At 39.4% G+C, this 13978-nt stretch overlaps 1 protein-coding gene across 4 annotated transcripts in view; it reads right to left on the reverse strand.

Moving 5' to 3' along the window:
* LOC148351449 (apoptosis-stimulating of p53 protein 1-like) overlaps positions 1-13978 on the reverse strand; it is a 99037-nt gene that overhangs the window by 65346 nt on the left and 19713 nt on the right. For all 4 annotated transcript variants that reach the window (XM_088355141.1, XM_088355142.1, XM_088355140.1 and 1 more), the window contains exons 2-3: positions 5844-5991; positions 2045-2152 (exon numbers count right to left, since the gene is read on the reverse strand). In XM_088355141.1, the coding sequence (XP_088211267.1) occupies positions 2045-2152; positions 5844-5991 (256 nt within the window). The remainder of the gene's footprint in view (positions 1-2044; positions 2153-5843; positions 5992-13978) is intronic.

Raw genomic sequence — 13978 nt, forward strand, 5'->3', positions numbered from 1 at the left:
TTATCCATCCTCTCCATGTGTCCAAACCAATCTGGATTTTTCTAAAAAGAGGCTTTGGACACCTTTTTCATGGCCAAATTCAAGCACTTTTTAAGGACTTTTAACTCCAATGTTTTTAAGTATCCAGTCCCATTAAAAGAAGAAATATGGGGTAAATCATGTATTTTGCAGATCCACAAATAGATTTGCGATTTACACATGTATCTATTTTGTGAGACAAATCCCTCCCGAATGGGTGTTGGGTAAAAATGACAGTAATATGTAGCTCACATTTTCAGTTGGATATATATATATATATATATATATATATATATATATATATATATATATATATATATATATATATATATATATATATATATATATATATATATATATATATATATATATATATATATATATATATATATATATATATATATATATATATATATATATATATATATATATATATATATAAGAGAGAGAGAGAGAGGGAGAGAAAGACATATATACATACTGGAGTCATATCCCCCTGACTAGAGTCAAGATACACATTCACATTTTTTACTTTTCTGGGAGATTGATACAGAGGAGGGGATTCCCAGCCCCCTCGCTCAACCCAACTGAGGTGTTGCTACATCTCGTTGGAAGTCATTAGGTAACCAAACCCCCCAATTCCAACCCCTGATGCCGAGCAATGGATACCAATGTTATAAGTCTTAGGTATGACCCGACCGAGGCTCGAACCATCAACCTCCTAGTTTCGGGGCGGGCGCCCTACCCCAAGGCCACCAAGCTGGTCTGTCCATAATAAATATCCATAATCAATATGTGATCCTTGCACTAATACACATTTTATAGTGCCCTGTTTAGGTGTAACATGCACCTGTTCTATTGGGGCGACACTTAAGGGGGCATTGATGCCTTATAGAACAACGGCATACAAACTAATGTCAGCTGCCGTAGATCACAAGGGAAGAAAAATGCATTGGACACGTAAAGTCTCCAGATACCAGTGTCTGCTACAATTTAAGCAGACTTGTCAAGAAACATGGCAACAAGTTCAAGCATTTAGAAGCACTTTACCAAAATTCAAGCACTATTCAACCCTTGAAAACTATCACGGTTGCCATGGCGCCAAGTTGGTCCACGCCGTGTGGCGCCAAGTTCTGTCACGGTTGCCACAGCGCCCGATTGGCTCCGCCCATTGACACCAGCTGAAACGTATTGACAGTTTGCTGCCGGACTACTTAAACGCTGTCTTTTAAGTTGCCGGGTGTTAGAGCGTCTGCAAAAACTCCTGCTAGACTCTGTGTGATATGCCAAGTCCTGTGAATCTCCGTTTTTTTTGCCTGTGTTCTGATCCTGTTTCATTTTCGGCCTAATCTGTTTCATTTTGACCACTCCTTAGTTCTGATTTCAATCTACTTCCGTGACCATCGATACCCGGATCAATGTGCACTCATTCCTCCATTCCCCAATAAACTGTGAGTTACGTTACGCGATTGGGTTCTCATCACTGTTTCCTGTCCTGGTTCGTGACAGAAAACACAATATTAAAATCAAAACATTTTCAAAGATTTCCAGCACTTGGACCGACCCTGTAAAAAAATCCAAATGTATCAGAGTCCGACCAGAATTAATGTGAGTTGACAATAATGGTCCAAGACACTTTCTAACCACCTCCATCAATGACATGACACCATAGCAACAAACTGATCAAAATTTCTAAAGCAGACCTCTCTCTCTTTTCTTATCCAGACGTGCACTGTTATATAATTCTAATCATCTTATCAGGCTAATTACTTATCCCCTGACCTAACCTCTAAACCTGGTAAGCACCACTGGCTGAGTTTTTTTTGAGAGAGACTATGCCGTCACTTTAAAATTACTATTACTAACAATACCAACCATACAAGTCAAATACTGTAATAAAAAAAAAAAACAATGACAACTTTTGTTCTATAAATGTCAAGCATTTTAGAGCACTTCCCCCAATATATAAGCATTTTCCGACAGAAAATACATTAAAATTCAAGCATGTTCAAGGATTTTGCTGTACCTTGTTGTAGAGATGGACAGTGTCGCAGGTAGAAGCTGACCTCTGGCCTCCTTGCCCCCCACTGCTGAAGGAGGTCTAAGAGTAACAACTGCGGAGGGAGAACTCGCTCTGACAAGAGACACAAGAAAACAACGTGTCAATAAGGTTTGCGATATAAAAGAACTGAGTCATCCCATGACTAGATAGATAGATAGATAGATAGATAGAAAGAGAGAGAGAGAGAGAGAGAGAGAGAGAGAGAGAGAGAGAGAGAGAGAGAGAGAGAGAGAGAGAGAGAGAGAGAGAGAGAGAGAGAGAGAGAGAGAGAGAGAGAGAGAGAGAGAGAGAGAGAGAGAGAGAGAGAGAGACACTTAATTTATCCCCGCAGGGAAATTCACACTTCCAGCAGCATCCCTGCGCTGGAGAAGAAAACAATAATAAAGCAAAAAGAATACAATACACAAATACCAAATGTGACGTGTTAATACCCAATGTAGCGTGTTATAATTTCTTTCCATATGCTGTCAACCTTCAAAAAACGATTTACAATAGCATGAGCGGCTTTAATAGTTTGACCATTCAGTCACACGTAATCTGTGATGTGGATCACTGCCTTAACACCTTGCACTGAATGAAAATAGGCCACTGTAGTTCCCAGCGCCTGTGAGTGATGGACGGGTTGTGTTTAGTCTGACAGGGCATAGAATAGGGGGTCTCAAACTCAATCAGGGTTCGTACTCCTTTTTCATGGCCAAATTCAAGCACTTTTAGAGCACTTTCAGGCCCAATTTTTCAAATTTTAAGTACCCTCAAAGGAAGACATTAACCGCTTAATGTTCCTGTACAATTGACCTAAAATCCCAATCCAAGACGTACCCAAAGTAAATTCAATGCTGTTCTGGAACCCGTTTGGAGAATATGGATGCTTTTGGTCACCTTTGAAAGGTAACACTCTTGACGTTTTGTCCCAAACTGAAATAATCAGTGCAAGTGCAACTAACATTGATCTGAGTTGGAGATTACATAAATACCACACCAAATTTCTTCTTTTAATGGTACCGGAGCAATTGGAAAATTGGCTTTTAAAGCATTATCAGTAGTTTAAAAGGAAGAAACCCAGCACAGATCAAATGAACTTTTTTTTGTTGTTGTTGACTTTGATGACTAAAGTAAAGTTGTTTTCTTGCTGCTAGCACATACTATTTTGATCTGTTCATATCTATGATCTACAATATTTTTGTGTCAATGGGCATTCTGACATTCTGCTTCAACAATGCACACAGTTTGGCTATGTCACACTTGTTTACAAACATGGAAAGAACTCTGTAGGTGTTGGGGAATAATTAAATTTAAGAAAGATAGTATTTCTAAAGAGCAGAAAAATAAGCCAAATTAGGGCTAATAAAAATAATATTAAACAAATTAAAAAATAATGTATTTATTGCTCCGAAGTAGAGTGCATTCAATCGTTCGATCTTAGAGACTGTCAGAACCAGAACAGGAGGATGACCCAGATGCGTAACGTTTTCACACAAGTTTTATTTTATGGGAACGGGGCAGTCATGCGCCTGAGCGCAAACACCAGTGATTCTGCGATTGCTGGCCGGAAAAAGTAAGACAGAAGTCCAGCGTGGAAAAACAGGAAGCCCGAGGCTGACGAGATTGATACCATATACACGAGCAGATACCGGACAGACGGGGTCGATACCAGACAGGACGGGACAGACAGGATCGATACCAGCTACTGGAGACTGGAGTCAGATATCAGACAGGATGAGACAGGCAGGATCGATACCGGATACTGAAGACTGGAGTCAGATATCAGACAGGACGAGACAGACGGGATCGATACCGGATACTGGTGCAGGATATCGGACAGGATGAGACAGGCGGAATCAATACCGGACATCGGATACCGGAGACTGTAGCAAGATATCAGACAGGACGAGACAGACGGGATCGATACCGGACAGGATTCACAAGCAGGATACCGGACAGAGTCAAAACACACATCCTGCGGGTGCAGTGGTTTGTTGACGGACTGACAAGGGGTGGTTGAGAGCACTGAGCTAAAATAGGAGGGAAGCCAATCAGGCAACGAGCCGCAACTGGCGCCAAACGGGTGGGGCCAAGTGAGGGCACTAGGCAAACGTAACAGAGTCTGCTGATCTTTTGCTTTCAATCCAAAATTACTTTACACCTATAATACTGCGACTGCCCCCGGTTGGCCAACAGGCTGTTAAGAAACAAAGTGATCCACATCACAGTCACCAGTCACACGTCATTTTGGAGTCTCCAAATGACCACTTTTGGAAACGCCTCGACATACCCTCAGAAAATTGTGTAGAATACTAATGTTTAGTTTTACAGATTGTGATTGAAAGGTTCGTCGGAACCCCAGCCGTTTTTCTTTTTTTTTTTTTCTTTTTTTTTAAATAATTTTAGATGCCCGCTTTACTCTGTTGGCTGCGGCTGCATCGGCTCGCTACAACGGGTCAGGTGTATCGACATTTCGTTCTGTGTGCATTGTTACAAAGAATGACAATACAAAGGAAATTATTATTATTATTATTATTATTATTATTACTAGAAAAAAGAACCAAGAGACAGCAAATTCTCTTTTAACCCTTTACTGGGTGCCAGAAAGATAGAGTACACAATCTCCTTCAGCATGACGCAGAAAAAGTCTGACTTATCAAAGATAGGGACTAGTTTCATACTGTCTTGGTCACCAACCCACACATGAGGGGGAGGCACGGCCCTCAGGAGACTATGTGAGAATCAACGGTCTTAGCTGGTTCAAACTGGATAATATGCGTAAGAGTGCTTTGATAGAAAGACGCCAAACAATGATAAGTCATAGCGACCTAACAACATAGCTCAAGTCTTCAACATGGCCGCTTTTTTGTGTCCCGTTTCTGGAGGGACGAAAGCATGACCATCTTGGATGTCGAGGTGCTTAACTTGTTTAGGTGTTTGGGCATTTGGGTTGGCCATGGTCCAAAAATTGTTGTGTGTGTTTTTTTGCTACTTTTTCCCTTTTTATTTTATTTTTTAATTTTCTTTAATTTTCTTGATTTTTGTATGTGGTGTCTTGCTGTCGGTCAACCCTCTCGAGGGATATGACCAGTGTAGATAGATAGATGGAGAGATAGACAGAGCATAGCACCCCCAAAGCTCTGAAACTAAAACTGCTCCTGATCCCTTCCAAAGATTGGCAATGTTTAAAAAAAACAGTACTGCTTACTGGTAATATATAAAGACATTGATTCTTTTATGCTGTCAGACTTTTTTAAACAAGAATTGACTATTTTACTGCGAGCATTATTACATTCTACAGTAAGTGTAAAAAGATATGTTGCCGATATTGTTATGCAATCAGTCATAAAGCTGAGTCAGACACACAAGTTTGTTTGTGGTGTTGCCTCTTAATGACAGCGTCTGTATTAACGCGTTACAAAGGAACGTATTCCTGGAACACAAATACTTTCCTCTGTACCGCGTACTGTAGCAAAATATCGATACAAACCTGTAATTCTACTGGTTTTTCTACTTGGTGCGATACCACGTTACTCTACTCTATTATGTAGGTCATAAATTCAGGTTTCATACACATGAATCCGTTTTGAGTTTAAGATTCGAGTTTTACATTTTAAGTTGTTTTTACTTGTTTGTGTGTGATATTGCGTTACATTGTGTTGCTCATATAAATAAACGTGTCTTTGGTTAGTAGTTTTGGCTATTATGCTAATGAGGCGAGTGATGTGTTTCACAGAGACCACTGTATTGACGAATGTGTTGTGTTCAAGACCAGACTCACCATGCCCTTTCCATTTCTCAGCTAAGTGGCACTCTCCTTCGCCCGCCTCTTTGCAGTATTCCACTACATCTGCTACTCTGGTTGCAGGAGTAACCGGGACCTCGGTCAGCATCTGTTGCGTGTCATTGAGGTACACCGTAAGGATGACCTGGAATCACAAAAACAACTTGTACGTATTAGTATTTGTCATAGACAGGAATTAAAATGGGCCAGTGGTTAAAAAGGTGAGAAGGTGTGGAGGATATATGTTCCAGTACACTGTACAACGCAACAAAATATTGAAATGTTTATTGTCTTGAATTAAACCTCTGGTGGCTTCCATGAAAGTAGGTTAAATTTAGCTCGGCTGAGTTTCTGTGGTGATTTATTCCCTCCAGAAGGGGTTTGGAACCTATGGCCCGGGAGCCCTACTGGATTTTTTTCATGGCACGGAGATAAACTAGAACTCACACAATAAAATTTGTTATTACATGTGGAGCCGATTGTCGCTCGTCCAAACCCACTAAACATTTTTGTTCTTTGTTAAGACACTTTATGATGAAAATCCACGGAACAACACCCAAAAGCTCTAGCAAAGCACCTATAGCAAAATTGGGTAAGCAGTGGGAACGGCGGGAGCTATACACAGGACAGGGCGCATGAGCTCTTTCTGCCCAGCACTGTCTGCACTGAAGGTAAATACGTTGGTACACTCGTTTGCAGTATTTTGTGACAGTTTCACAAAAGAACTTTGCTCACACCTTATTTTAAAACCATTATTTTGGACAGAAATGATGGTCGAAACTAGCATCAAAACTCTAAAGTAACTGCTGGAGGGAGACATATTTTAAGTCTTAGATTCATATTGGTATGGGACACAAGCTCTGGCATTATCATTATTTCCTAGATTTTATCAAATCATCAGACATCACACAGTGAAATAAAATGTGCTTCTGTCTGGAGGGTGGGTGTGGTGGCTTTGTTGAATTTCGTCTCTCCAAAAATTAAATAAATGCAAAATATTTTTGCTATTATGGCTCTTTAGGTCAAAAATATTCCAGACCCCTGCTCTACAGCTAGCCTGCTTCTAACCAGGCTAACAATTGGGCTAAGATTATGCCCAGAGATATACAGTATCTGGCACTTCTACTGTCTCGCGTGTGAAAAATGAATGCCTTTTATACCATTCCCATGACTTTTCTTGATATTTTCTATTATTGTAATCATCCTGCATTAAAATTTTACGTGTTGGCTATACTGTATTGTCATTTCATTAAACGGTTTATTGTACATTTGCAACAGTAGTTTTATAGCCATGTGTTTTATTGCTATGCCAATTGAGAAATGTATGTCTACCAAATTTGCTTTTGCTTTTTAGCATACTTGCGGTTATTGTACAGTTGATTTATGAATATAACATACATCCCATTTATTTTAAAAGAGACTGATTTCCAATATCCTAATTCCAAGCTTTGAAACACTGTGGCTTTGAACGCGGTGCGGCTTCTTCTTTTTTTTTCCGTGGCTGCACCGTGGAAAACAGCGAGCTGCTCTTTTCCACAATGCGTGTGCCCTGAATGCAAAAAAACGCAGTGACGTCTGAAAACATCCATGACTTTCGAGAGAAATTAGTCCGTGTTTTTACCAACATTATTCATAAAATACAAAACAGGAGCTAAACGGGACGTTTGCCAGTACTTTATTCAATATTCACATTGTACCCACAATATTTGAACTTTTTCACCCACAAATCAAGTCCTCAATTTATACATCTGAATACTGCAGCAGGGAAGTCATTTATCAAAACCGCTTCACTTCTCTTTCCGTATCATCCCAGTCAATTTCACGTCGCTAAAGTTTCCTTTAATCCTTAAAAAACGATGATAAGCGAATGCATTTTGGTCCATTACCGCGGCAACCACCAATAAGACGAAAAAAAATCACAAAAAGACACAGCTGTGTTGCAATCTGGCACTATTCTCCGAAGAATGGTTGCCCTGGCGCCGTTGTTTAGAAACCAAGTCCAGAATTTATGGTAATTGTTCCCTGGATTTTGTTACTATCCATTTGCATTATAATTTTTAGGTTTTCACTAGGTTTAATTAGGTCCACCTGTCTATATATTGTACTGTACGACATTTGAAAAATATTCAACTTCACATCAGTCTGGCTCTCTGCTTTCAGTCAAATTTTTGATATGGCCTTCCAACCATTTGATTTTGACACCCCATAAAGTACAGTATCTTTGTATTAACAAACGACCTATATCCTTATGGTGACGTGTCAGATCATAAGTTAGCAGTGGAATGATGTAGTGAGGCTGTTTGGATACTGACACAAACATTAGAGAAACATTTGTCCTTTGTGTTTCTTTTCCACATCGATCGCGCATCGTCCAAGATTATACATCCAACAAACATTCACGCGATTACCATAGAATAATCCCTAGTATCCCACACACCTATCTGGATCATGTGATCTTGTTGCAGGGATACATTCTCTAAATCTTGGATTAGATACACAAACACACTCGTGCGCGTCTGAATATTCTAAAGGGAAGATAATCCAGAAAACGGCCCTACGATTTAACAAATGTTTTCTTTTGCATATTCAAAGGATATTTTAGTGCAAGTCCTAGTCATAAAAAAACTGAATTTATTTAAAATTTAAAAAAGAAATATTAACTACTTGTCATGAGAACTGATTCGGGGCACCTGCGGCTGCCCCGTTGGCGCCAACAGCCCTGGTCGCTGATTGACTCCCTTCCACATTTTAACCCCCTGGCTCCCTAGTACCAGCGTCAGACCGTTCTGCGAACCTATGCTTTCAGCTAGGCAAGCTCTGCACTATCCGAAATTCTCCTGCCCTGTTTTCTCCTGCCTGATACTTGTTGCCGACCTGTTTGTGGACCCGTTTCTGCCTTGCTCCTCCCAACCGGCCATCGACATTTTTTGCCCTGTTTCCTGCCTGATACCTGTTACCGACCTCTTTTCTGGATTCGTTACCGCCCTTGCTCCCCCGTCCCGGCTATCAACCAGCTTCCCCGCTGCTTACGACTATCCTCGCTCGACACAGAAGTGCCACTTCCGCATTCCTGCCATCAGCTACCCGTGTCCGACGATCATCGGATCGTGGAAGCAAGCACTGCTCTCTCTTTTTCAATAAAACTGAGTAAAATGAACGCTATTGGGTCCTGTCTCCGTTCCTGGCTTGTGACACTACTGTATAATCCAAATTTGTGTGCGTCTAGAGGGCTTGGTGTGTTTGTATTAGACTTAAAGGTTCCGAAACCGCTGAACCGATTTTCGTGAAAATTTACACAATTGTACTTTGGGCCTCCATGAGTGCCTTTAACTAGGTTTTGTGTCATGGCACTCCCAATAAATACCCCAAAAATCAATAAACATTTGCTTTTGTTAGGTCTTTAAAGCCATCTGGTGGCCAACTGCAGCTCACTAACACCGACCACACCGAGCAGCCAAATCCAATCCAATCACTTGTATTGATTAAAAGAATAAGAAAAAACCCTATGAATTTCCTGATAAATGATCATTTTTTGCTCGTAGGTTGTAGAATACACATTTATACGATAATACATTTTGCTTTTTATTAAAAAAAATAGTGCTTTTTAAGTAATGAAGTTTATTTTACCACTAGGAGGCATTAAATAATATACTGTACAACCCTTCAAGGGACCTGTAACATCTGCCAGAGGGCAGCAGGTCAATGAGATGGTGGCAAATAATTATTTTCACAGCACACACTGTAAAATTAATCTTCAAATTTGAATTCCGTGGTAATTTGCAGCAAGAATACATTAGTTGTATTTATAAGTTACAGTGTACAATTGTGATTTCACAATGTTGTGCTATACCAGATTTGGAATCCCAGTATTCAATAGTTTCTTGCAAATTCATACAACCGTTTTATCGTGTTGCAAAGCCAAAAACTGGTCACAATTTAAAAAGAAAGAATAATCTATTACTCAAATGATTCAAGTACATTATTACACCCCAGCTAGATAGAAGCTTAACCATTACTCCAACTCACAAACAATCTTAGTTGACATTTTTATTTCCTGTCATTTCTCTAAACACTTGTACACATGCCTAAGCAGACCCATGCTTAGGCACACACTAATAAATCTCCCATCACAGATTTGTTGTTGCATGGATCTACTGTAGCTGATATTTACGTCCCACAATCCTCTGCTGTTGTTGCCTGGAAACAGCTTGCTAAGCTTTTGCAATGGTAGCCAGGAGAATAACTAATACCGTACAACTAGGCCAAAAATATTCACTTGGTTTTAATGGATAGATAGATGGGGGGATGGAGCTGGTTTTTTTATTTATTTAGTACTAGACCAAAAAAAACAAAAAACAAATTTGTCTGGAGCTGCAAAAAAATTAGAAGCCATATATAAGCCTTATAATGAATGCAACACATGCTGTATACATCTATGTTAGCAATATTAGCAGAGCAGTGTATCCTGTGGAGAATAACGAGACTAATCTGTTGTATGATACCACTTCAAATGTATTAATGAATAACAGAATGTTTAATTGTTTTGATAACATTGGAGAAACACAATGAATAAATTATTTTTTTATGTCATTTTTATTTTGAGGATTGGAAAAAAAAAGAGGAAAAAAGGTGCATAATTTTTCCCATATCTGGGCAACAAAAAGAACGCAATAAAAATAAAAGGTAAAGTACATAAAATAACATTAATACGCTTTAAGTTTGATTTATTTTTTTGTTTTTACCTTTGGGCGCTATGGTCGATCAAGTGAGGCTGCCCCTTTAGAAGGGGCGTGGCTAAGGACGTACAAGGCTCTCACCGAAGAGGAAATTGCACGTACTTACAGGGGGGTTTAAGTTACTTAGTAACTGCTTCAATGTAGCCTAATGTAGTGGAATAATAGTACTGTTTCTTCTTTACAGATCTACTTTACTAAATGTAAAAAGCATTGTGATTTAAAAATACTCCCGGAAGTACAAAATGTCCCAAAACTTACTCTAGTAAATGTAATTTGTTACTACCCACCTCTGCTTGAATTGATGACAACACTAGGTTTCATCATATTGAGATCCTTAAAACTTGAGAAAACAGCACCCTCTTCTGGGGATCTTTGTTATGGTTGCCGTCTGTTCACACAAGGCTCAAACCGCAGTGTCTTGCGATTACATACCGCACTACGTCACATTGCAATATCAATTAGATTTTGGTTAACCGTGCTGCCCTACTCTCCACTGTGATGATGATGATTGAGGATTTCTGATTTCTGATTGCAAATATTTTAGTCTAGAACATTACTTTCAAAGACATGCCTGGTTAAGGAACTGGCCTCCATTGTCATCTAAATTTCAACATTATTTCTTTAAAATAAAGTAATCCCTGCTGTATCGCAATCTACTTATCGCTACTCTGCAGATTTTCACCGTACATTGTGTTCTTAATTCTGATTGGCTAAACTGTTGCCCTCCCCCTTTCTGCTTGTCTTCCAGCACATCAATTACGTTGCAGTCTGAACTGTACACATGTATAAAACCAATTGATGAACCTATGTTATGTACAAGTTATTCTCAAAGCAACTATGTAGGAAGATAGCCATCTACAAAGCTACAAAGGTAGATAGATAGCTAGCTTCAAATACTGCACATTTTTTTGCTGATTCGCTTTATAAAACCCATGGATTGGAATTTAGTTTCCGGTAAAATAAATCCATAAAACAATGAAAAAAATCATTTGATATGCGAATGGATTCTCATTTTACTCTCTTAATTAATTGCTTTAAAATAATTTATCAACACTTTAATAGATAACTTTTGTCCATGAAGCCCATGAACTGGAATTGATTTATTTAAAGTTTTATACAAACAACTTATCATGTTATTAATATGTTATTAATGTTGTTTCTATGTAACCAGGTTAATCGTTAAAACAAATAGTGTTAAATAAACTGAGTCAACCCCCAAAAAATTTTTTTACCAGAAAATCCAGATGACCCAGCACTGGTGAGCTATTTTCAGCTCAGGTCCACGTGCACCTCAACTGTCCCTTTTTGCCCGGACTGTTTAGGGATTTCGGGTACCTGACAATGATGTCACCTCCCTTCAGGTGAGGCTCATTTCATGTAAAATAAACAGTACATTTTCCACCCAAGAGTATTTCAAAAAATGCACATTTATAATAATAATAATAATTTCCTTTGTATTGTCATTCTTTTGTAAGAACGAAATGTCAATAGACCTGACCCGTTGTAGCGAGCCGATGCAGCCGCAGCCAACAGAGGGCGCCGCCATTTTACCAATGTTATAAGTCTTAGGTATGACTCGGCCGAGGCGCGAACCAGCGACCTCCCAGTCTCAAAGCGGGCGCCCTACCATCTAGGCTACTGAGAAGATAGTTCATGTATTATTACTTATTATCTAAACCAATATTGTTGTTGTTTTTTAAATTGATGACGTTTTTCTTACCACTAGGAAGAATTGTCACTTTTAAAAAAAATGTGAAATTGCCTTTCTGCCATATCGCCCATCCCTAAACATGTGTAACAAAGTTCAATTCTTGAGTTGGGGGATTTCACCACAAAACACAACAGAACATAGTAACAGCTGAAGGTGATTTGCGCTCCGCATGCTCCAGTTTCCAAAATCCCCACCCAAACACATATGTGTACATGAGAAGAGCCACATGTGACCACTAAAACACGAGACTCCACCTCATTGAATTATTCTGAATCACAACTTGGCAGCACCGTCTTAAAGGGATACCCAATAAGGCTGCACCATTTAGGAAAAAATTCTGATTTGTCAGACCTGTATTGTAATTTCAATGCATTTTTCGATTTTAAAAGAATGTGCATTTCTGTGCTCGTTTAGTTTTGGGGGAGAACCTAAACATAGTGACATGCAAACATACTTAGAGACGACGTCCTTAGAGAATGAGGTTAATACGACTGTAACAAAATAACAACTATAGGTCTACAAATTCAAGTCAAGTCATGTTTATTTGTATAGCCCTTAATCACAAAGAGTCTCAAAGGGCTGCACAGATCAAAGACTATTGCAAACTATTAATACAGACTATTAGGACACCATCCCCTGATCTAAAACCTACATGAGGGCAAATAATACACATATTATCAACATAAAATATAGGTTATTCATATGCTATAGGATAGAATTGTGTTTTAAACTTAGATTTAAACATTTCCACTAAGATTGCAGATCAAATCTCAGGGGGAAGAGCATTCCACAGCACCGGTGCCCGGATGGAGAATGCTCTGGAACCTGCGGATCTCTTCTTGGCTCTTGGGATCACTAGCAGACCAGCGTTTTCAGAGCGAAGGCTCTGCACCGGAACATGTGGGGAAATTAAATCTGAAAGATGTGAGGGAGCAAGACCATGCATGATTTTGTATAATACCAACAGAACCTTAAAATAACATCTAAAACTAACAGGGAGCCAATGCAGGTTAGCTAAAATCGGGGTAATGTGATCAAACTTTCTTGTCTTGGTCAAAAGCCTCGCTGCAGCATTTTGTACCAGCTGAAGGCTCTTGATTTTTGGACTTCGGGAGACCGGAGAGTGGTGCATTACAGTAATCGAGACGGGCAGTAACAAACGCGTGAATTATAATCTCCGCATCTGACTGAGACAGCATAGGAAGAATTTTAGCAATGTTGCGAAGATGGAAGAAAGCTGCTCTAGTAATATTCTTCACGTGTGTTTGAAAGGACAGATCGGGGTCAAATATGACACCTACATTTTTAACTGAGTCACTCTGGGTGATATTACATTTGTCAATGTTCAGAGCCGTTTTTGAGAACAAGTCACGTATTAAGATGGACCAATAACTAACATTTCGGTCTTTTCAGAGTTAAGGCGCAAGAAGTTGAGTGACATACAAATAAAAAAAGAATTGCAGTTAAGTAAATGGTCTTTATTGTCATTATACAAAAGTACAGCGAAATTAGAGGGCTACTCCTTTCAGTGGAAGAAAGCGATTTGGGGAGCAGATGGCTAGCTACACGGCAGCTGAGTGGTCAGCGCATCTGCGGCACAGTTCTGAGGTTATGGGATCAAATCCAGCTACCAGCGGAGTTTGCATGTTCTCCCCGGCCTTGTGTGGGTTTCCTCCGGGCGCTCC

The sequence above is a fragment of the Urocampus carinirostris genome, chromosome 15 (genome assembly GCF_059441175.1).
Source record: "Urocampus carinirostris isolate Australia breed hairy pipefish chromosome 15, RoL_Ucar_1.0, whole genome shotgun sequence".
Classification (NCBI taxonomy): Eukaryota; Metazoa; Chordata; class Actinopteri; order Syngnathiformes; family Syngnathidae; genus Urocampus; species Urocampus carinirostris.